Raw genomic sequence first — 24,316 nt, forward strand, 5'->3', positions numbered from 1 at the left:
TTGAGAGGTTTCAGGAAAATAGGAAACAAGCGGCGGCGTTCCAGCGTTACCTCCCACGCCGTTCACAGGGGGCTGCTCGGCGGGCTCAGCCCCAGCCGCAGCCCTCCGTCTCCCATTGGGAGGTTCAGAAACGCAGTGTCGCAACTCGCTCTCCCCCTGTGAGGAATCCTGCGCGGCGCTCGGCGTCGAAGCCTCGTGAGGTGACAGATCTGAGGACTGTCATCTCCAACAAGAAGGCTTCGGCAAAAAGATCCTGACGCAGAACTTTCTGGGGATCTGGCTGTGGGGGGGCGTGTCACACCACTTTTTCCGGTGCCCGCCCTGTCCCAGCCCCCTCAGGGACCTAGTCCGTTAACCCTGCCACCCTCGGTGCTACAGGGCACGGCCAGCTCCAGCGAGCTCTCTCCTTGGTCTCCACCCAGCATCGCTGTGGTCCAGGAGATCTCGCCTCCCCTAAATCCGTCTCAGGGTGCTGCCCTGGCTCTGGGCATTCCGGAGGTCAGTCTCGAGAGGCTGATACCCCTGAGGCATTTTCTGGGAGCTTGGAAAGCTCTCCCAGATGTGTCTCGATGGGTCCTGCGTACTGTAGAGCGGGGTTACTTGATTCAGTTCGGGTCTCCTCCGCCCCGTTTTCATGGGGTTCTTCCCACTCTGGTGGGACGACAGCAGGCTCTGGTCATGGAACAGGAAGTAGACACTCTCCTGAGGAAGGGGGCCATCAAGGTGGTCCCTCCATCAGTACGAGTCCGGGTTCTACAGCCGGTACTTCATAGTTCCCAAGAAGGATGGTGGGTTGCGTCCTATTTTAGATCTATGTCAGCCGAACCGCTCTCTCATGCGACTCAGGTTCAAGATGCTGACCCTCAAGCAGGTCGTGCTTCAAATCAGATCCAAGGAGTGGTTTGTCACAGTGGATCTAAGAGACGCATACTTTCATGTGTCCGTCCTACCTTCTCACAGGAGGTTCCTGAGGTTCGCTTTCGTGGCCGAAGCTTACCAATTTCGGGTTGTTCCTTTAGGCCTTGCCCTTTCACCCCGTACCTTCACGAAATGTGTGGATGCGGCTCTGGTTCCCCTGAGGTCTCAGGGCATCCGCATCCTCAACTACATCGACGATTGGTTGATCCTAGCTCAGTCAGAGCAGCTGGCGGTCCGGCATCGAGATGTCGTTCTCGCCCACATGAAGTCTTTGGGGTTTCGGCTGAATGCCGGGAAGAGTGTGCTTTCTCCTTTACAGAGAACCACCTATCTCGGTCTCATATGGGATTCGACTACTTTGCGTGCGCAGCTTTCTCCTGCCCGCATTGTGGACATCCTTGCAGCCATCGGGAAGGTCAGAGAAGGGCAGCCTCTCACTGTCAAGCAGTTCCAGAAACTGCTAGGGCTTATGGCAGCTGTGTCCAGTGTGATTCCACTTGGCCTGCTGTACATGAGGCCCCTTCAGTGGTTGCTCAGGACCCGCGGGTTCTCACGGAGGGGCAATCCGCTCCGCACCATCAAGGTCACGTGGCGATGTCACGCGGTGTTTGGAGAGATCCCCGGTTCCTATCTCTAGGCCCTGTGCTGGGAGTCCCCGGTCGTCGCTTAATGCTAACGACGGATGCATCCCTCACGGGGTGGGGAGTGGTCATGAGTGGTCGCTCCGCCAGAGGTCTGTGGGAGGGGCCCCATCTACTGTGGCACATCAATTGCCTAGAGATGCTGGCCGTGCTTCTAGCTTTGAAGCATTTCCTCTCAGACCTCAGAGGTCACCACGTGTTGGTCCGTACGGACAACACTTCGGTGGTCTCTTACATCAACCATCTGCGCTTGCGCCCCCTGTGCAGGCTGGCGCACCAGGTCCTCCTTTGGGCCCAGGGGAAACTCCTCTCTGTGAGGGCGGTTTACATCCCAGGCCGGTTGAACGAGGCAGCAGACGCCCTGTCGAGGCAGGGGTTGAGGCCCGGGGAATGGCGGAGCCCAGGTGGATCTGTTCGCGTCTCGAGAGACATCGCACTGTCCCGTCTGGTTCTCCCTTACGCCTCCGGCCCCTCTGGGGCTGGATGCTATGTCTGAGGCGTGGCCGAGGCTGCGTCTGTACGCTTTTCCCCCCGTCGCGCTGCTTCCGGGAGTTCTGGGGAGAGTTTCGCCGGGATGGAGTCAGTCTTCTCCTGGTAGCTCCAAGGTGGCCGCGCAAAGCATGGTTCGCGGACATGGTGGCTCTCCTCGAGCACCCTCCGTGGGAGATTCCTCTGAGGAGGGACCTCCTTTCTCAGCTAGGGGGTGCCATATTTCACCCCCGCCCAGAGCTGTGGAGGCTGTGGCTGTGGCCCCTGAGGGGGCACGGCTCCGAGGTTCTGGTCTCTCCACCGAGGTGGTAGAGACCATTCTCCACTCCAGGGCTCCCTCCACTAGGAGGTTGTATGCCGCCAGGTGGCGTCTGTTGCACCACCGGCTGGATCCAGTCCACTGCCCAGTTGGTTCAGTGCTGGATTTTCTCCAGGGACAGTTTGCCAAGGGGTTGGCTCCGTCCACCCTAAAAGTCTACGCATCTGCCATTTCGGCCAATCATGCCCCTGTGGCCGGGCAATCTCTGGGCAGAGACCCCTTTGTAACGCGTTTTCTCCACGGCACCCGGAGGCTGAGGCCCCCGGTACGGCCTAGAGTGCCTGGGTGGGACCTGGCCGTCGTTTTGGGGGCCCTTTCTGAGCCCCCCTTCAAGCCTCTAGCCGAGGCATCTTGGAGGCACCTTTCTGTCAAAACCGCGTTCTTGTTGGCCATCTGCTCTATAAAAAGAGTAGGGGACCTGCAGGCCCTCTCTGTGGCCCCCTCCTTCCTGGAGTTTACCCCAGGTATGGCTGGTGCCCTCCTTTACCCCCGCACGGGTTACATCCCCAAGGTGCCCTCGGTCGTCCCACGGCCCGTTAGGCTACAGGCATTCTATTCTCCTCCATTCCAGGCCCCAGACCAGGAGAAGCTCAACCGGCTCTGCCCGGTGCGTGCTCTGGACACTTCCGTCCTGCGGACGGGTCCTTGGAGAAGGTCCCATCAGCTGTTTGTCTGCTACGGCCCTCTCAAGAGAAGCTTGCCTGCTAATAAGCAGACTCTGAGCAGGTGGATTGTTGACGCTATCACGTCATCTTATGAGTCCTCTGGTCTCCCCGCTCCCTTCGGGGTCAGAGCTCACTCCACCCGGAGTGTGGCTGTCTCTAAGTCTTGGTCCTCTGGAGTTCCCCTCCAAGACATATGTGACGCTGCGGGTTGGTCCGCCCCACTGACCTTTGTGCGGTTCTATAACCTGGACCGCAGTGCCACTCCTGGCCCCTCGGTCCTCCTCTAGTTGTGGTCACATACACACTGGGCAGGGACTGGTCAGTCTGGCGTGATTGGACACTTGTTTCCAAAGCGTTTCGACGCAGCTCAAGTTCCTGAAAGGGAACGTCTCTAGGTTACGTATGTAACCCTAGTTCCCTGAGGGAACGAGACGCTGCGTCTCAGTGCCACACCTCCGGCATCCCTGCGGCGCTTCCTTCTCCCTTACAGAAGCTGCCGCTGACTTCTCTCATATGCGTTTTATACTCCTGGTCGTGACGTCACCTCATCAGTGACGGCCAGCGTCCAATTTTTGACTGATTACGCACGTTATTCAGAGCATGAACACTCAGGCACGTTCCCAAAGCGTTTTGACGCAGCGTCTCGTTCCCTCAGGGAACTAGGGTTACATACGTAACCTAGAGACGTTTTTTATGCCACTTCCCATTTTGTAAAACTTAACAACCTTTTGCTTTCCATCACAGCCATCACAGCTATATTCTGTGGTCTTACACATTGTGATGAAAAACTAAAGGAATTTGGGTTATACACCTCAAAGTTATAGTCATGCTTGAGCAATTTCTTGCTCCTATTGACCCATGTGTACAATTAATATAAAATATGCTTAAAATACATTTTATTCATATGAATGTATGGGGTGCCAATAATAACCTTTGTTACAGTAATAATAAATGTGTTTATAAATGTGTTTATGTTGTCCTAAGCTACCCCAGACTGATGTATTTGTCAGTACATATACAGTGGTGTAAAAAAAGATATTCTAATTTCTTATTTTTTTTGCATGATTGTCATACTTTAATGTTTCATATCATCAAACTAAACTAACTAACTAGCTATCATGTAAAAGATAACACAAGTGAACACAACATGCAGTTTTTAAATAAAGGTTTTCATTATTGAGGGAAAACAAAATCCAAAACTACATGGCCCTGTGTGAAAGTGTTTGCCCTTAAACCTAATAACTGCTTGGGCAGCAAAAACTACAATCAAGCCTTTGCGATAACTTGCAATGAGTCTGTTACAGCGCAGTTGAGGAATTTTGGTCCACTCATCTATGCAGAATTGTTGTAATTCAGCCACATTTCGAGCATGAACTGCCTTTTTAAGGTCATGCCACAGCATCTCAATAGGATTCAGGTCAGGACTTTGACTAGGTCACTCCAAAGTCTTCATTTTGTTTTTCTTCAGCCATTCAGAGGTGGACTTGCTGTTGTGTTTTGGATTATTGTCCTGCTGCAGAACCCAAGTTCTCTTCAGCTTGAGGTTACAAACATATGGCCGGAGATTCTCCTCCAGGATTTTTTGCTAAACAGCAGAATTCATGGTTCCATTTATCACAGCAAGTCTTCCAGGTCCTGAAGCAGCAAAAAAGGCCCAGACCATCAGACTACCACCACTATATTCTACTGTTGGTATGATGTTACTTTAACGCCAGACGCAATGGGACACACACCTTCCAAAAAGTTCAACTTTTGTCTCGTCAGTCCACAGAGTATTTTCCCAAAAGTTTTGGGGATCTTGAAGATGTTTTCTGGCAAAACTCAAACGAGCCTTTATGTAATTTTTGCTCAGCAGCGGTTTTCGTCTTGGAATTCTGCCATGCAGACCATTTTTCTGCCATGCAGACCCAGTCTCTTTCTTATGGTGGAGTCATGAACAAGTGCAAGTGAGGCCTACAGTGTTTTGGATGTTATTGTGGGGTCTTTTGTGACCTCTTGGATGAGTTGTTGCTGTGCTCCTGGGGTAATTTTGGTCGGATGGCCACTCCTGGGAAGGTTCTCCACTGTTCTATGTTTTTGCCATTTGTGAATAATGGATCTCACTGTGGTTCACTGGAGTCCCAAGGCTTTAGAAATGGCTTTTTTAAACCTTTTCCAGACTGATAGATCTCGAATACTTTCTTTCTCCTTTGTTTCTGATTTTCTTTGGATCTCTGCATGATGTCTAGCTTTTGAGGATATTTTGGTTTACTTCACTTTGCCAGGCAGGTCCTATTTTAGAGATTTCCTGATTGTGAACAGGTGTGGCAGTAATCAGGCCTGGATGTGGCTAGAAAAATTGAACTCAGGTGTGATAAGGCACAGTTTTAACTTTTTCACACAGGGCCTTTCAGTGATTTTGTTTTCCCTCAATAATAAAAATCTTCATTTAAAAACTGCATGTTGTGTTCACTTGTGTTATCTTTTACAACTATTTAAATTAGTTTGATGATCTGAAACATTAAAGTGCGACAAACATGCCAAAAAAATAAGGAAGAAGGAAGGGGGCAAACACTTTTTCACCCCACTGTATAAACATAAGTTAATATTTTTCATGCTAGCTGTCTTTCTTATTCTATGTAGTCTTGAAGGGTTGAAGTCACTTCCTAGAAGAGGAACAAAAAGGCATTGTACATTCAGAAGTTGTATGTTTTGGATTCCTAACCCTAAGCTTATAGGTTTAATACATGCAAATTGTTTTAGAAAATGTGAAAACACTTCACACGTTCCAGTTCATAATGCAATTCATCATGCTGTGATAATGTTATAGAAATATTCTATGTTGACTCTCATGGATACCTGGGTCTTCATGAAAATGTATGTAAGGAAACTGTCAGTATAAGGGTGACAGAAAAACCAGCTAAATTAATGTTCAGTCATGCATCGTGGCAGCAAAGCTGGCTTGTGTTTATCATATTTGAAATGTTAATGTCGTGTTTCGATTTATTTGTTTGCTTATTTTGGGTGCTCTTGTAGAAATTCAAGCAGGAATTAGCATTTTTTTTCTCTTCACATGTATGCAGTATAATGTGATTAATGGCAGAAGTTTTGCTTTGAAAAAGTAAAGAAGGGCAAGGACAAAGTGATGGAAAAAGTGAAATCTAACAGACAGAGGGAGAGGGAAGTTAAACAAGTTAAAGGAATAGAGTGAGAAATGAAAGCGAAATGCTGAAAAGCTTGGTCAGTGTGTATGTGTGTGTATTTTGTTTGCCTGAAGGATGGAAATCAATAAGATTTTATTCACACTCTGATCCGAAGTTGTGCATTTTTTAAGCTGCCTCCACTTTTCAGAATACTGACCCGGCGTTTGATAGCTCATATATTTTCCATTCATTTCATTTTGTTTTATTTATACTAGTAGCTGTCTTTCTCAAACACTTTACAATCGGTTCATCAAGATTTCTAATCGAAGATCAGGTTTTTGGGGGTCTATCCTTAAAATGGCGGTTAATTGCTGATTCTCACATCTATTGACATCTCAGCCCCCCAAAGCCATGTGTGACTATGTGACTAATTAACACTCTCAACCTTCTAATGATCAATCCGCCCCATTCCAATCATTGGAGAATAAAGAGAAGGGCAGGGAAAGACTATAAGACATCATTTGGGTCTCAATTCAGCAATGAGAATGAACAATAAGGACCAGCATGTCCTATTCCTAGAACAGACTTTCTTTTCAGGTTCAGCTCTTTTCAGAGAACGATCAATAACCTCATTCATGTGTAACACAATTACATGTAAGCCTTGTTCAGCAGCTCGACAATTATACAGTACCCAGGAACACCCATTTTGCGGTTCTGTAATTATACAGAGCGAGTTATTGTATGTAATAGTTAATCAGTGCATATAATGTACACTGAATCTGATTTTACAGAATATGTAAATTTTTCATGTGCCGTAATATTCATATCAGAATGTCATATGACCAGCACAAAGATTAATTATGAAGATAGTAGTAGACTTTCTAAGCCAGAAATCACCTTACAGGGGAATTAAAGGCTTTAAGGTGCTGCCCAGTTGCATGTTTTGGTGCCTGGATGCCTAAACAAAGTAAAAAAAATGTAAAGGGCAATATTAATCCAGATAAGTTTAAAAACATATTTTTTCTACATTCTGGCCTTTTTCCAGTGAAATTTATGCTTTTTCCAAATGCTTGTCCAAGTGAATAAGTTTGAAAAGACCAAATTTTATGCTGTAATGTGTATTGGGAAAATTGGGATATTTAAAAACGATTATGTATTTCTTTTTAACACATGACTCCATTCAACTCAACAGAAACAAAATGGTGGATGATGTACTGGAGACATAATACTGGCTACCCAGTCTGATAGCATTGCTAAAGATTAACATCCCCTTGTACAACCTTCAGATTGCATTATTCCAAAGGAGTCAGAAAGTTTACTTGCAATTAGATCTATTCAAAGAGGCAGAAAGTATATAATCGGCTAACAGAAATGAGGCAGACACACCGGTGTCAACGGAAAATGTTTTAAAATGAAGATTTATCCGGATTAACATAAGCGTAGACAAACAGAATGTAACGTTGTGCACTCTGGTTGCTGTTTAGAGAATGAGGATGTGGACTGCATGGGTTAGAAAGAGTGATTATTTTAGGATTGTACTGATATTTAAATGTAAATTCAAAAACAAATGTAAAAATACACACTCACTACACACACACACACACACACACACACACACACACACACAACACACACGCACACACAAGCTTAGCAGGAAGCCATAATTTTGCTCTGCACCATGAGCTGTCACTGCTTGGCATGTAGCATCTCGCTGCAAGACACACGGCGTATAAATAGAGCATCGTTACTCACATATACACATGCAGGTGTACACTCATTCATGAAATTAAACATTCATTTCTCCAAGACTCTATGTTCAGGCCGCAACTTTGCCAACACGAGCATATGGCGAGTAAGTTTGATAGTTAAGTGTGTTTACACAGCAAAACAAACAAGTGTTTGATTATTATCCTCTTTTAACCCAGAATCTGATGTTGCACATTGTATTAATGGCCTCAACAACAACAACAACAATAAAAAAATTCGCCCTTTATAGTATTGACTGTGAGATTCAATGTTCTCTCCTTACATGAAATATTACTCAAGTCTATGTAGAGTCTTTATTTGCTTCCAATAAAAGAGTTTGCAGTTGCGTGTAATGCTGGAATTGGTAGCGCAAACTATAGAAGAAGTAGCCCAGTCACATATACAACACAGTATATATACTTTCTTCTTCTTGTATATATGATATATATATATATATATATATATATATATATATATATATATATATATATATATATATATATATATAAAGAAAACTCTTTGAATGAGAAGATGTGTCAAACTTTTGGTCTGTACTGTATATATATATATATATATATATATATATATATATATATATATATATATATATATATATATATATATATATACAGTACAGACCAAAAGTTTGACACATCTTCTCATTCAAAGAGTTTTCTTTATTTTCATTTATTTTATTGCTGCCTCTTATTCAGCAAAGGCTGTTTCTGTTTATTAGACCTATTAGAAAATCCAATTTCCAAAATCCAAATACTGCCAGGCTGGGCTGAATGTAATTAGATGGGTGTGTATGACTGTTTTTTTGTTTGCATAATTTGCAAATAAATAACAGAAGCACCCAAAAAAAAAAAAAAGATAAAGTTCCACAAGTATAGTATATTGTAAGTAATAATAATAAAATTAAATTGCATGCAGAAATGCATTTGTCAAATAATTAATTTGTTTACAAATATGAATTGTATGCATTGTTTTGAGGAATCAGCTGTTTTTAAATGTAGATTTTGGAATATGGCACATTTTTAAACCTTAAATAATTCTCAAGCCAGGTTTTGCAAATAAACTGTTTTTTTTTCCGTTGCCGGATGGTTGAGAAAAAAAGATTTTTTACAAACACCCACATCATTCACTGATTATATAAGTATTGCACAAATTCTAAGAGGAACTCTCAGGGTTCATAAAAGAGGACATTCTCTTTTAGAAATTAATGTCGTCTGTGTTGCTAGGTAGCTTGTTAGAAGCTACAGGCACATAGCTAATGTGTGTTATTGGTACCTCCACAAATAAACATTAACCTAAAATTTATAACACAAACTCCACCCTTAAGCACCCTTCTTTTCTTTCTTTCTTTCTTTCTTTCTTTCTTTCTTTCTTTCTTTCTTTCTTTCTTTCTTTCTTTCTTTATTTCCTGTCTGTCTGTCTATCTGTTTATCAGTCTGTCTGTCTGTCTGTCTGTAAGGATTATGGACCAAAAAAACTCCATTTCCCTTCATCCACTGCACCTCACTGAACCATGTCGGTGATTTTAATTTTTTGTCTCACTTTTATTTTCTGTCTTACATTCTTTTAATTATTTACATAATAATTGCATCACCGCTATTTTCAATGCCCATTGAGTTTGTTTCAAGCAAATAATTATTAATAAAGTGCACTTATTCTTCATTTAGATTCTGAAAAAATAAATGCTTTGGACAGTCTTTTTCATTTTTATTTATTTATTTATTTATTTATTTATTTATTTATTTATTTATTTATTTATTTATTTTTTAAGGCCCAATAATACAACCCCCAGAAATTTAAATAGGTAGTAAATAACATACCTGAGTAGTAGTTGGTTACATCATGTACATAAGTAGGAAAGTTCTTCAATATGAAATTAGGTAAATTAGTCAATACATAGCTTTGACATTAGATATTTATTTAGGCAAGTAAATAAATTAGTAAATAAATCATTACAATTTATTTTTACCATTCTATTCTTAACGGCAGTGGTGGCCGGTGCACCTAGGCCTTCAGTGGTGTCCTATCTGAATCAATCCAACTCATAATATCATCATTATCTTCAATATTATAAAAACTGTATATGTATAAACTGTTAAAAAAAAAAGTAAAACTGTATATTAAAAAACACTGTATAACATGACCTCAGGTTTTCTGTGCATTTTCAGACATTATTAGATGGCTGCTAGATGACCTCGGAGTGGCAAAGTCCAAATCTGATTTCTGAACAGTCTGCAAGCAGCAACTGAACTTGCTGCAACTGAACTATATGCTGCAAGCACCTGCAGAGTTCATTTTTTTCATGGCAGATTTTGACCTGAAAACCTAGGAAATCTGATTGGATAGAAACTCCAATGTAAATAGACTTTCCTTGTAGCAGCACATCTGAGAGAAATATGAACATATGAAATTAAAAAAAGACCAAAAATATAAAATAAATAAATAAATAAAAAAGACTAATGGAAACAAATTGAATACAGATTCATAAACAAAAATATACTAAAACGTAAGTCAGTGATTCTGATAAAGTTTAGGAGCAGAGAAGTCCTTGCTGGCCCTAACAGCCTGAAACTGCTTGACTATAGCTATTTTAACACAGTGCTTCATAGAATCTGAAAACAATAAAGTGATATAAGACATAAACTTAAAACATATCACACAGTATGTAAAGTGTACTGGGTAGAATGGTTTGATTTGATAAATGGTTAATTCAGTAATATAGAAGATGCTTACCTTTATAATGTGGCAATGCTTTATAGGTAATAATTAAATATTTTTATTTGTCATAAATATCCATCCCTAGTACAACATCCAGTAAAAAGTTTTCAAATCTGATCAGTGACAAAAAATGGAATTAAAAAAATGGATAATAATAAGAGAAATAATTTAGAATTTACTAAATAAACCATGACTTCTATGAAATAGAATACGATAGAATTTACCTTAAAAGTTGAACCAGAATATACATGTTCATATATAGCATGTTTTCTCATTTTTTAATATGATGTTTAATATGATGATGTCTTTTGTTATATAGAGTGTGTTATTTTGTTGCCTGCAGAAACTAGGTCCATGTCTGGGAATCATGTCAGCCGTAAATCTAATCTTATAATTATTTGCAGCCATTTTTATAGACATTAAGCCTAGATTTCATGACAGAGCCAAGCATTTAGACAGAGTGTTAAATGATATTAATGAGACCTAGACAGTGCATTATGGAAATTGCTAGACAGTATTTTTCTTTAGGAGCAAAGTCATTCTTGGGTTTAGGGTATGCTAGGCTTAAAAGTCTTCTGCAAGACTGGGAGTGTCCTGTGTGTCTGTGTGTGTGTGTGTGTGTGTGTGTGTGTGTGTGTGTGTGCATGTGGTGGGAGAAGCTGGCAGTGATGAATAGATATCCAGTGCTAGTCTAAGATTCAGGAACTGAACAAGGAAGCAAAGATGAGTGACACATTCTAGCAGAGAGGAAGCAAGCTGAAGAGCTACAAATCACTGTCAGAACCTAGACTCGCTGTTGGCATGGCATTGTGCTGTGTGTGCGTGTGCGTGTGTGTGCATGTGTTTGTGAAGTCTACCATGCACTTCCTCAGAAGTTTAGGTACACAATGTTTCTTCAGCATTCTAGAAACTTCTTTTGTAATAATGATTTTATTTGCCATGCAATTCCACAAACATCTAAACATTTCAAACATCATGTTCAAACATCAGGTTCATGTTCCTAGTAGTAAAATGCCAGTGCCAAAACAATGCAATGTTTGTATACAAATGTTATATACGAATGTGCTTAGAACATGCAAACAAACCTGACAGATGGATAATGCTTTGGAGCAAAATTTCCTCTGAGTTTGTCGAAAAAAAGTGCAACAGATACATTGGAGTAGCTTGAAATTGTTATCTGGGGGCACACACAAATATTCAGATGCACACACCCACACACACACACACATACACTTGAATTTAGGCTAGTCACTGCAGAAACAACTTGCAAATTTGTGTGTGTGTGTGTGTGTGTGTGTGTGTGTGTGTGTGTGTGTGTGTGTATGCATGTGTTTCTCCATTCTCTTACTTTTTCTCTGGCTCTCTGAGAATGAAAAATGTAGGAAAAGCAATTTAAAACTCTCCAGCTGTCCGTAACAATGAGGGCCTGTCGACAATAATTGACTGGTTAAGAGAGAAGGACGGAGTAAGTGAGAAGGACGGTGCAAGAGAGACAGGGAAAGAATGGAGGATGAACAAATGATGCATTAGCTGAAGAATGGCAAGATGAGGGGATGGCATAGGAGGATCTCGAGGTAGCAACTGTATAGTGTTTGAGTAGCTTGTGTCTACTTTCAGGATGTGTGTGTGTGTGTGTGTGTGTGTGTGTTTTGGCCTTCCCATTAAAGTAATATCATGCTGAGGGCTTGACAGCAGATCTTTAATGATTAATTGAGTGTTTAATGTGAACAGTTGACAATATGATGGCTGTCTCAAAGTGCTGTGGGAGAACAGTGATTGAGAGAGAGAACATGTATGATGTTTGTGTGAGGAAAATGTTTATATATATATATATATATAAAGACCTGTTAGTCTGCCTTTAAAATGTCCACCTCCACTACATTTATTATCCTAAATTAGATGCACCTGTTTGAGGTTGTTAGCTGCATAAAGACACCTGTCCACCCCATACAATCAATAAGAATCCAACTACTAACATGGCCAAGACCAAAGAGCTGTCCAAAGACACTAGAGACAAAATTGTACACCTCCACAATGCTGGAAAGGGCTATGGGGAAATTGCCAAGCAGCTTGGTGAAAAAAGGTCCACTGTTGGAGCAATCATTAGAAAATGGAAGAAGCTAAACATGACTGTCAATCTCCCTCGGACTGGGGCTCCATGCAAGATCTCACCTCGTGGGGTCTCAATGATCCTAAGGGAGATGAGAAATCAGCCCAGAACTACACGGGAGGAGCTGGTCAATGACCTGAAAAGAGCTGGGACCACCGTTTCCAAGGTTACTGTTGGTAATACACTAAGACGTCATGGTTTGAAATCATGCATGGCACAGAAGGTTCCCCTGCTTAAAACAGCACATGTCCAGGCACGTCTTAAGTTTGCCAACCATTTGGATGATCCAGAGGACTCATGGGAGAAAGTCATGTGGTCAGATGAGACCAAAATAGAACTTTTGAGTCATAATTCCACTAAACGTGTTGGGAGAAAGAACAATGATTAGTACCATCCCAAGAACACCATCCCTACTGTGAAGCATGGGGGTGGTAGCATCATGCTTTGGGGGTGTTTTTCTGCACATGGAACAGGGCGACTGCACTGTATTAAGGAGAGGATGACCGGGGCCATGTATTGCGAGATTTTGGGGAACAACCTCCTTCCGTCATATATATATATATATATATATATTTATTTATTTATTTATTTATTTATTTTTTTTATATAGTTTTTTTTTTCTGAGCATTGCACGGTCTAACCTTGAGGTGTATTTTCTGTGATGTCCACTCCTGGAGAAGATTTTCCACTTGTAAATAATCTTCTTTACTGCAGAATGATGTGATTTACATTTTTGGAAATGGCCTTATAACCCTTCCCAGATTGTTGGGCAGCAACAATGTTCCAAGATCCCTGCTGATATCTTTCTTACTTGGCATTCTGTTAACACACATCTAAATGCTTTAGAAAAGCAAACTGCTTAAACTATAAAGGTTTTATATCACACTTGCTTATAGTTAAGGGCATTTGATTGACATCACCTGACTTATACTAAACCTCTATTTATTCATTACAATGAAATGTGATTGAAATATACAATCAGTGTTTAGCAAGAAAATGTGTCTCTGTTGATAGATCTAAAGCAAATATATTTATATACAGTATAACTTGTTTAAAAGTAAGAGGTTTTAACATCTGCTGTCATGGGCAGCCATTAGAATTGGAGAGATGCATAGTTCATAAGCTGAAGGGGGCATTTTAATTTGAAATGACCTCTAAATTATCTGTCAGTTATGAGTTGATTAGACAAGATTTGCTGCACTCATCCCAGGTTCCTCATCCACACAACAGAACACACACATCCCTTTTACAAAATCCTACAATGTATCTGCATTTTGTCCTCATATAGGTGAAAGCTAATAATGTGTATAGCATAAAGTAAATTAGCTAGTTTCTAATTACTTCACAACAGTATTGTGTTCGGATCAGTAAATATATTTGGTTGAGTCAAATACTGACTACACTAATCACTGTTTCAAGATGGCAATAACCATCATCAGTGTAATCACTAATATTAGCTGGCTAGCTAAAATTATGTTTGCTAATCTACTTGCTACTGTGTGTTGTTTTCGCAGTACTGCTATTTTTGTTAAGAACAGTACATGATGTTCTGTATTGTAGAACAGAATATAGAAGCTGTGACTAGAGAAGTCATTTTTATATGCTCTCACACACTTGGTGTCTGATTTATTTATTTATTTAATAATAATCTGGCAAATGATCATTACACGGCACCAGGAACACGCCATTAACCTTAGCTGTAATGGGTGCTCAGAAACTGTGGCTTGGCTTTGCACTGAATGAAATTCTGTTTTGTTTTACATTTATTCATAAATATTTGGTAAAATATTGTTAGGTGTTGAAAGAAAATGTCTTGTGATGATGCCATGTGTAATTGAAATTCATCAGCACATACAGTCTATTAGTGCAGATGCATGTCTTAAAAAAAAAAAATAAAAAATCTATCCAACTCTACCACCCTACACTGTGTGTGTATGTGTGTGTGTGTGTGTGTGTGTGTGTGTGTGTGTGTGTGTGTGTGTGTGTTTTCCTCTGTTGTCTTTCTGAAGAGGTCTGATCAAATGAGCAGCTGAGTAAACACAGCAGGAGTGTTTGCAATGAATTCTTCTTTCTTAACCCACTCTCTCTCTCTCTCTCTCTCTCTCTCTCTCTCTCTCTCTCAGCTCCATCTACGGTTCCCATAATGCACCAGGTCAGCTCCACCATGAGGAGCATCACGCTGTCATGGCCACAGCCAGAACAGCCCAATGGCATCATACTGGACTATGAGCTGCGTTATTATGAAAAGGTAGGAGATCGGCATACGTGCGCGCGTGTGTGTGTGTGTGTGGATATTTATGAGTGTGTGTTCATGTGCATTTTATCAGGCTTGTCACGCTGGAGTTATATTGTCCCTGAAGTTTGGATCGATTGCTTGAAATTAAATTGAAACATGTTGGATAGAGTTTTAGTTCAATTATTTTGCTGCAGGAAAAGTGATGAAAAGTGAATTTGGCTTTAGCTTGCTGTTGCATAAGACATTTGCATGTGTGAGAGAGAGAACAAGGAAGAGAGAGACTTGCTCTCTGAGCCATCTAGTTTCCTCTAAATGGACATCTGATACTTTGAATTAAGAGCCGTGTTTTCATAATAAAGAAACAAGCGTGAAATGAGACATAAGATCACGGCGTTGGCTGGATGTGATAGACATATTCTTGTTATCTTTTTTTCACAGACAAGTCAACATGAGATGTGGGTTGGTGATACCCGAGCAAATCACTTTTGAGGTTTTCATAATGATATATGACTAATTGATTGAATTCAAATCTATTTTTGTGGTAAAAATATCCAGCTGTCAGACATTTCCACCCACTTTCCTTGGACGGAAGGGCTTAAGGGTTTATATCTACTAATGCTTTTTTATATTTGATGTTCTGTCTGTACCACACTTCCCTGGTCAGATTTTGCTCTTATTTATTGCAGATCAAAAATCATCCAGTTGTTATGTATATGTATTGAGCTTTTTATTTATTTATTTAGATTTTTTTGTATTTGAGTGACATAGTTAATGTGTGTACATAAAACTGGGTTGTTAAATATGGGACAGGATTTTTAACTAACTTTGGAAAATTATTTTTTAAACAAGTACAACTTAGACCAAATGTGTTAAGGAAAAAAAAAAAACAATGGAAAAAAAAAAAAAAATATATATATATATATATATATATATATATATATATATATATATATATATATATATATATATATATATATATATATATATATAAAATATTAAATCTCTAACCTCACTCTAACCTCAACCCTACTGTACACTACTGGGATGAATTGGAACACTGACAACACCCCAGTCCTCCTCACCATACATCAATACCTGACTTTACTAATGCCCTTGTGGTTAAATGAACACAATTCTCTTTCTGGTGGAAAATTTCCCAGAAGTTTGAGAATTTCATTTTTTATTTTTTTTTACAGCTAAATGTGGACTAAATGTGGAATGGGATGCACATATGAATCTTATAGTCAGGTGTCCTCAAACATTTGTTTAATTAAAGTATTTTATGTATCTTCCTTTCTTGGTTAATTCAGTAAAAACAAGTGTTGATTCCTTATTAGTATCCACATATTATATTTACACTTGTGCTGCACATAACATGAATGAATATTAAAACTGCTTGCCTGATAGTTTCATCCCACTGAAGGCAATCACACTCATCCAATTTTGCACAGAGCCGTTATTGTCTGATGATTATGCGGCATCCAAAAATGAGTCCGGATATGAAAATGAGTTTAATCAGAAAGCGTGGGATGAAGATCCCTCTCGACAATGGATTAACGCAATGCAAACGCCACGAGTGGAAGCACTTATTTACCCATAAATATGCATGAAGAGTAATCATCTCCTTATTTGTGTTCCGTGGGTCCTTTCGGCAAATAGACGAGCACTTCTCAAACAAATACAGACGAGCAAATATCGCTGAGCACCGGCTTCTGTAGGACATCAGGAAAGTGAGTGATATGGAAGGAGCCAAAGACTTTCTGGCCATGATTTATTTGTTTACAGTGCATTTCTTTTTATTATTATTAGCTTTTTGAAGATTTGTACAGCAAATTGATAACGGTCCGCTTTGAAGAGGTTTATAATAATGCAGTAATGTCCACCTTTCTCTGCATGATCTCGTTTATTATATGGCTTTACCACAGTGATTTATCAGGAATTCAAGATTTCAACATATGCAGTATGTTCACTATAAGCACAAAAGTTTGTTGATCCCTGATTATAAGATTTGTATGTGCTCTCAGAAATGTGTTTTCAGAAATATAACTGGCTACTTAAGATCTTCCACTCCAATCGATGTAAACCATATCTTCATGGAGCTGCTTTTGTACACAAAGGCATTGTCCTTTTGGACATGTTTGGATCTCCTAGTACAAGGGAAATGAGATTTTATGCTACCAAATAAAGGAAGAAACACATATGGCTGGAAAAGGGTTACAACTGCAAAAATAAAATAAAAACAGAGCTTAAACCCAAAATGACAAAATGTAAAGCTTTTACTTATCCTAACAACAACAACAACAACAACAAAAAAAAAAACTGATCAGGATTCAACCAATAATTACATACTCTTTAATTTCTCACATTTCTTGTGGGTAAACTTGCTAATAGCTTCTGACACAAATCAAGGTCCATGTCCTTCCATTCAAAGTGATAAGCTTCAAACAGTGGATAAGGAGCAGAAAATGTCTGAACCCACACCTGTGTTGAACTTCACTTCAAACCATTAGGATTCTATTTTTGTACAAAAAGACTATGCAATCGAATATCATTCAGTAAAATAGTTCATTGCACCAGTAAATTACAAATAGTGAGAGAGGAGTATCTCAGAAGTGCATTTATCAATCAAAGGTCAACTATAAACAAGAGTGAATGTTTATTGTTGACCTTTGATTGGTGAAGTAAAAAAGCTTCATATTTTGACATTTTGAGCTTGCCTTATTTGTTTTGCCCAGCATGTGTGTTAAGTTTCCTAATAATAACTGGCAAATCCTTTTTTTTTTGCTAACATCAGGTTAAATTAGCTTTAAGTCAAGTAGCTAACAATCAGATTAGCAGCAAATCATAATTCTAGCAAATCTACAAACTTTTAGAGACTGAATTATGGTTTTAGGCAAAACAATGTAGTTGGAATGGAACAAAATTCCTTTATGAGTTACAGACAGTGATTAGAAACTAGTTTATTAGAGTGACAGCGCATGTAGGACGTTTTGGGGACAAAATGAGAGAAGCCCGATTAAGATGGCTTGGACATGTGTAGAGGAGGGAAATGGGGTATATTGATAGGAGAATGCTGAGGATGGAGCCACCAGGAAGAAGGAAAGGGCCAAGGAGGAGGCTTATGGCTGTGGTGAAGGAAGACATGCAGGTAGTTGGTTTGAAAGAGGCAGATGTAGAGGACAGAGTAGAGTAGTGTGGAGTTTCAAACAGTGATAAGAGTTACTTTCTCATGAAAATAAGACAATAATTCAATTCATTTAATCACATTTTAATATTTGAGCACATTTAAACAAACTTTTTTGCCAGTCATTTGAATACAATGTCTGTCTGGATACATCCACTTTTAACTGAGTAAAATTGTGACACATTATATACTGTATTTTATTTGAAGTGTAAAATCTCAGTGGCCTGTCCATCACTGTAGCTAAAGGATCATGTTTCAACAAGTTGAACAAGGTTTAAATAAGGATGGATTTAAAAAGTAGTTGACAGCAAAAAAACACTATATTCAATTTCAGTATGAATATACCGCATTTGTAAATCATATTCTGTTCATCAGTCGCTTTCCTCTATGTGTTGCGAAAAACTTTGCATACATTCATGCATTTTATGACTCATAGTTCTGAAAGTATTTTTAAACAGAAATAGGTTTTAGTTTTGTATGTTTTTCACACACATTTTAAGCATTTGAAATATCTGCTTACCCCAAAAATAAGAAAAAAAGTTGATTTCAGTTTTCCTATAATAACCCTTGCCTACAGTTTCTCTATATTTATATCCCAAGGTACTTCAAACATATGTGAATTCAACATTACTGCCTTATTATTAATAATCTAGGATTACAATGGGAAATGAGTTCTCATTTCCATGATTAGCATCATCCACATCAGTCCCTGTCTCATCACCTGAGGTAAAAGTCAACTTGCGGCATTTAAACACAACCCTCATCATTGTCTCTTCACTCTACTGATCTCTGTTTGCTTTTATATTCAGTGAGGAAATGATCTCTGATTAATTCCATCAGTTCTGTTCTGTTGACTAAATTTCTCGTTATTAGGTTATTTAAACATTTGGCAAACACTTTGCCCTCTGTCGTGTGTGAAGAGTGTATGCTCACTCCTCTCTGTTTTGTAGATGTGTGGCACAAGAGCATCGCAGACATTTGGAAAGCTTGACATTTATTATGATCTCTTATAGCTCAGGGGTTTCCGGTTCATTTCTGGGCCTGGGTTACGTTTCTGGATCTATCATGACCCTGAAGCAGCAACTTAAAATTGCAATTTTTCCAATCAGCGATTACATGACCTTCATAGTGCATCAAAAATAAATAAATAAATGAATAAATAAATAAACAAATAAATCAAGGGTCACACTGATGCATTTAAACTGCGTTTTGCTGCATACAGCAAACCGCAATGTGAGCGTGCCTCTTGCTGGAGTTTGGTTGTAGAATATGGATTTGATTAAAATCTGTAATTTCAGCTGTGTACTAAGATCCATCTATTATCCCAACACTAGCCATTTTTCAAGGCTATTCAAGTGAATGAGCAGTTTGATATTGCTCTAGCTGTGTTTATGTGTGTGTGTGTGTGGTAAGAAAGCTTTAGAAAATAAATGCCCGTGGTTGGAATGCTTTCTTATAACCGTTTTTACACTTCAGAAATCTCTACCCAGATATCAATCATCGGCTTGTTTACATTCTGCTCTGCTCTTGTTTAAATCATTGTTGTTTTGTTTACTTTGGTTTTTTCCCCCTCTTTTTTAATTACGTCCTTGATTACAGCGTTCAGCATGAAAGCTGATTAAAAAGCAAATTCACTCTCAAGAGGAAAAAAAAAACAATGCATGTTCCCCTTTTCTATAATGACTTATACTTTTAAAATGCGCTGGAGGTGGTCGAGTTCAAACACCTGGTTGTTAATGAAGATCGTTAAAAACGAAAAGTTCAACCCCAAATCTCACAAGCTTTTGTTCACTTTTGTTGTTTTCTCAGAAAGGTTTCTCTTTTGTTTTGTAGCCGCATATTATTGTCAGTAGCACGATGTACAGCCTGAAATAAAAGCGAATAAACCTAAAGCTAAAGAGCATGATGATCCACTGCCATGAACTATTGCATTGCATTGCAAGGGAATGAAAGCTTAGTGGTTAAGACTTTGGACTTCTGATCGGAAGGCCGTGAGTTCATATCCCACCATCACTAAGCTGCCACTGTTCGGCTCTTGAGCAACACCCTTAACCCTCAACTGCTCAGTAGTATCAAAGAAATAAATGTTAGTTTGCCAACTGCAATGTACTTTATACTCATTTCTTTGTAGAAAATGATCTTACACAGCATTTGCTTTTTATCAATTAAACAATGCTATAGAAATGATAATAACAAAAACTATAATAACCTTGTATTATAATTACATTTCATTTCACACTTATTTTTCATTTATGCTACTGATTTCTCAAATCTGACTGGTCAGAACATTTTTCTCTAACAGCAGCTCTGACAGCAATAAAAGCTGTAATACAAACCTAAGGATTATACACTCTGCAACCAAAACTTGATCATCCCTTTTGTGCTTATGCCAAATGGGCATGGGCATAGAATAGGTTCCCTATTTTCCTGTTATAATAACCTCTACTCTTCTAAGGAGGCTTTCCACTAGATTTTAAAGTGTGGCTGTGGGGATTTGCTCTTATTGAGCCACAAGAGCTTTAGTGAGGTCAGGCACAGCAGTCCAATTCATCTCAATGATGTTCAGTGGGCTTAAGGTCAGGGCTTAGACCACTTCACATCAACTTTGGCAAACCATCTCTTTACGGATCGCAATTTGAGCTGGAACAGGTTTGAACTCTATTGTTCCAGTAAAGGGAAATTTTAATGCAATATCAAACTAATACATAGTCTAGTCAAATATGTGACTGTAGCTCCTGGGGCAACAGGTTTGGGGAAGAACCACATATGGGTTTGATAATCAGGTCTCCAAATACTTATGGCCACATAGTACATTAATTTTTTATTTTTTAATTTTTATTTATTTTTTTTAAGTTTATGTATAGAAATAAAGTGTGTACTGTATAAGTTGGATGGCAGACTAAATCTGCTATGCTGCTGCTGAGCAGAGGATGAAGACTTGCGCTGTTAATCATACTCAATGAAAAATATGTTAAGGACCACGCTGTTGCTCCTGCGGTGAACATTTGGAGTAATACAGACCCCCTATAGCAGATCTATACAGGTGGTCCTGTAGAGGTGGAAGGGTGCGATAGAAAAATGTAGCAGAATTTAGTTGAAATATTGAAGTTGCATTATAGGCTTCAGTGCCAGTGTTGAGAGAACCAATCAGCACATGCATAGGTTTTCGTAGCTGAAGTAGACATTTATGAAGCTTAAACTACAGCGAACGTACACCACATTTCATCAGCTTTATGTGCATACTGATGTGTATGCGCCACTAAATTTATTATCTACAAATCAGTTTTGTGTGGCATTACACACTGTGTAATGCTCTACAATTGTTCAGTAAGCAGGGATGAGTGTAGAAACACTGCAGCTGCTCTAACGGAACATGATCTTACCTTTTGTTGCTCTGAGTAGAGTTCTCCACGGGCTAGTTCAGGTCAATAAACGAAAGATGTTCTATTAATCAGAGGTGGATGAGAGGAAAAGGTGAAGAGGCCGAGTGTGAGGGCTTGACAAAGTACACAAAGCTCACTAAACCATAACGAGGACAGTGTGTACAGAGGGCTTATGATATGAACCTGAAAAGCATCATGTAAACCCTCTATTGTGGGCTATTTTTTGGTTGTTGCATTGGTTACTTCTTTATTTATAGTTGGATAACCTATTTAAAATTCCATAATGATGTTATTGGTAGTTGTCAGTTAAAGCTGAGTGTTATGACTAAGTTCCTTACAAGTAATTTTTCTCACAAAATATTGACTTCAAGGTGGTATAATACAGGTTAAGTAGTGAAAGTATATTGGATTTATTATTTTACTCTCCCAACATGCCCCCTTACCTCCCATCCTACTGAAAAAGAGCATACTAAAATATATTTAATATCATATACACAATAGGGAGTAAAAGTTGGGACACGTTACTTTTTAAAAAAATAATACCACATGGTTGGAAGCTCACAAATGCATACTAAACATAACGCAGTTGTATTGAAACTGCATAGTTTCAAATAAAGACAACAATACCAAAAAATTACCAGTTATTATAATAACTAGCATCTCAGAAAAGATACATATACATATACATACACATACATTCACATATATGTATGTGTGGGTGTATGTATGTGTGTCTGTGTGTGTGTGTGTGTGTGTGTGTGTGTGTGTGTGTGTGTGTGTGTTTCTGAGATGATTTTCTGCATCATTATTCAGCTTTTTCTGCATTTCTAATTTTAATAACTTGTCATTTTTGGTATTGTTTGTCCCTATTTTAAAGTTGCTAGCAGATACAAAAAGATCCAAAGATTCTCATTTTTCTCACATCTATGTCTACTCTGTCTTTTAAAATAAAATGCTTATTTTATATGATATACGCATTTTTAAAGGCATATAGCGCACAAAATTTTAAAGGGTGTTTGGCATTTAAAAAATGCCATAAAATGGCATAAAATGGCATAAAAAGTTCAGAAATGAAACTGTGACGTAGCATATAACTCAAAGGTATGGATAGGATCTATATGCTTTTCTCAATTTCATAGTTACTACCCCAACCATCCATACCAATGGAAATATCTTTCCTCTCTCTCTCTCTCTCTCTCTCTCTCTCTCTCTCTCTCTCTCACACACACACACACACACACACACACACACACACACACACACACACACACACACACACACACACACACACACACACACACACACACACACACACACTGTAATGAGTCAGAGTTGTCAACCTGTGATCAAACTGTAGTCACCCCACTATTTGACTCGATTTCTATCATCCTTATGATACTTTTTTCTCTATTCCCTGCTTTCTATCAATCCCTGTTTTCTTCTCTGTTGTCTCAATTTTGTGGCGAAAAAGAAAAAATAGAGCAGTGACCAGAAATCTATAGCAATATATGCAAAGTACTGTACATATATTGCATACATGTTCATGTTTGAATTTCCTAGATATAGAAAAATATGTCAGATACTTGTACATATATGCCACATACATTTAAAATATTAAAAAAATGGCTGTTTTTATATATGTAAAATATTTTCCCAAATGCTGTGTATATATAACACATACTGTATATGCATATAGAATACATGTTCAGATATGGGTAAAGGATGTTTGTCCTTGTATTTATAATACATACACACACACACACACACACACACACACACACACACACACACACACACACACACACAGAGACAGAGACACATCAGTTACTCTAAATGTATTATTTTGTTATTTTATAGAAGGCAGGATATAGTTAATTGTTCCATAACTGCAGTTACAGCAAAACTAAGATATTTATTAAATGAAGACCGATTAAATCCTAAAAACCGTTGATGTTTAAGTGTCATTTATAAATATAGAAAATATCTTTCCTTGTAAAATCTCTAATTTTTTTCATCCGTATCTTCCTTGTCACTGAGTCAGTATTGCAGGAAGTATTGCAGGAAGTATTTCACTGACTTGCCACCATTAAGGTATTTTATTTTATTTTAATTGTATTTTTTTGCGACTGTAAGGCACATGCGCAGCATCTACAGGTATAGTAAATGTAATTTGATCAGGTTGGTTATTGATCAATTACATGTTATGAAAAAGTCATTTGAAACAATAATAATCTTATAGCATTTTAAATATATTTTATTTGAATTGTTTGCTTCTATTCAAAGAAGACCTTAAATAATTTCATTCCCCTACATTTATGCATTTGGCAGATCTCCATCCAACAGCAGAGATGCTGATAATAAGCACAAGACTGAGCTCTCAAATTACTCTCTAGGAGTTTCTACATTAACATCTATGTGACGGTATTTTCACATTATAACTAATTCCTAATTCAACATCAGGTATCTCAAATATTATTTTGTACTTTAATGTATCATGAATGGTGTTACACAATACATTAAAGTATTGTGCAAACAAGCAAACAACCAATAGAACCACAAATAGTTAATAAATGCGAACATATATGAACATATTATTTTAGATATGTTAATATATGGTTAATATAATGATATGTTAATAGATTTCCATATGGGACTGTAATCTCACCAGCTTCTGAAGAGCAAAACACACACGCACGCACGCACGCACGCACGCACAGATATACTCACAAATCACAAAAATACTCAGATGCTCATCTGCAGTTCTGCATTA

The 24,316-nt window shown here is 38.9% G+C and overlaps 1 protein-coding gene across 1 annotated transcript in view; it reads left to right on the forward strand.

Moving 5' to 3' along the window:
• The window catches only part of LOC124402813 (ephrin type-B receptor 1-B), a 320,170-nt gene that overhangs the window by 225,386 nt on the left and 70,468 nt on the right, over positions 1 to 24,316 (forward strand). Inside the window, exon 6 of the mRNA XM_046876081.1 lies at positions 14,867 to 14,991. Coding sequence (XP_046732037.1) covers positions 14,867 to 14,991 — 125 coding nt within the window. The remainder of the gene's footprint in view (positions 1 to 14,866; positions 14,992 to 24,316) is intronic.

Source organism: Silurus meridionalis, chromosome 20 (genome assembly GCF_014805685.1).
Source record: "Silurus meridionalis isolate SWU-2019-XX chromosome 20, ASM1480568v1, whole genome shotgun sequence".
Lineage (NCBI taxonomy): Eukaryota > Metazoa > Chordata > Actinopteri > Siluriformes > Siluridae > Silurus > Silurus meridionalis.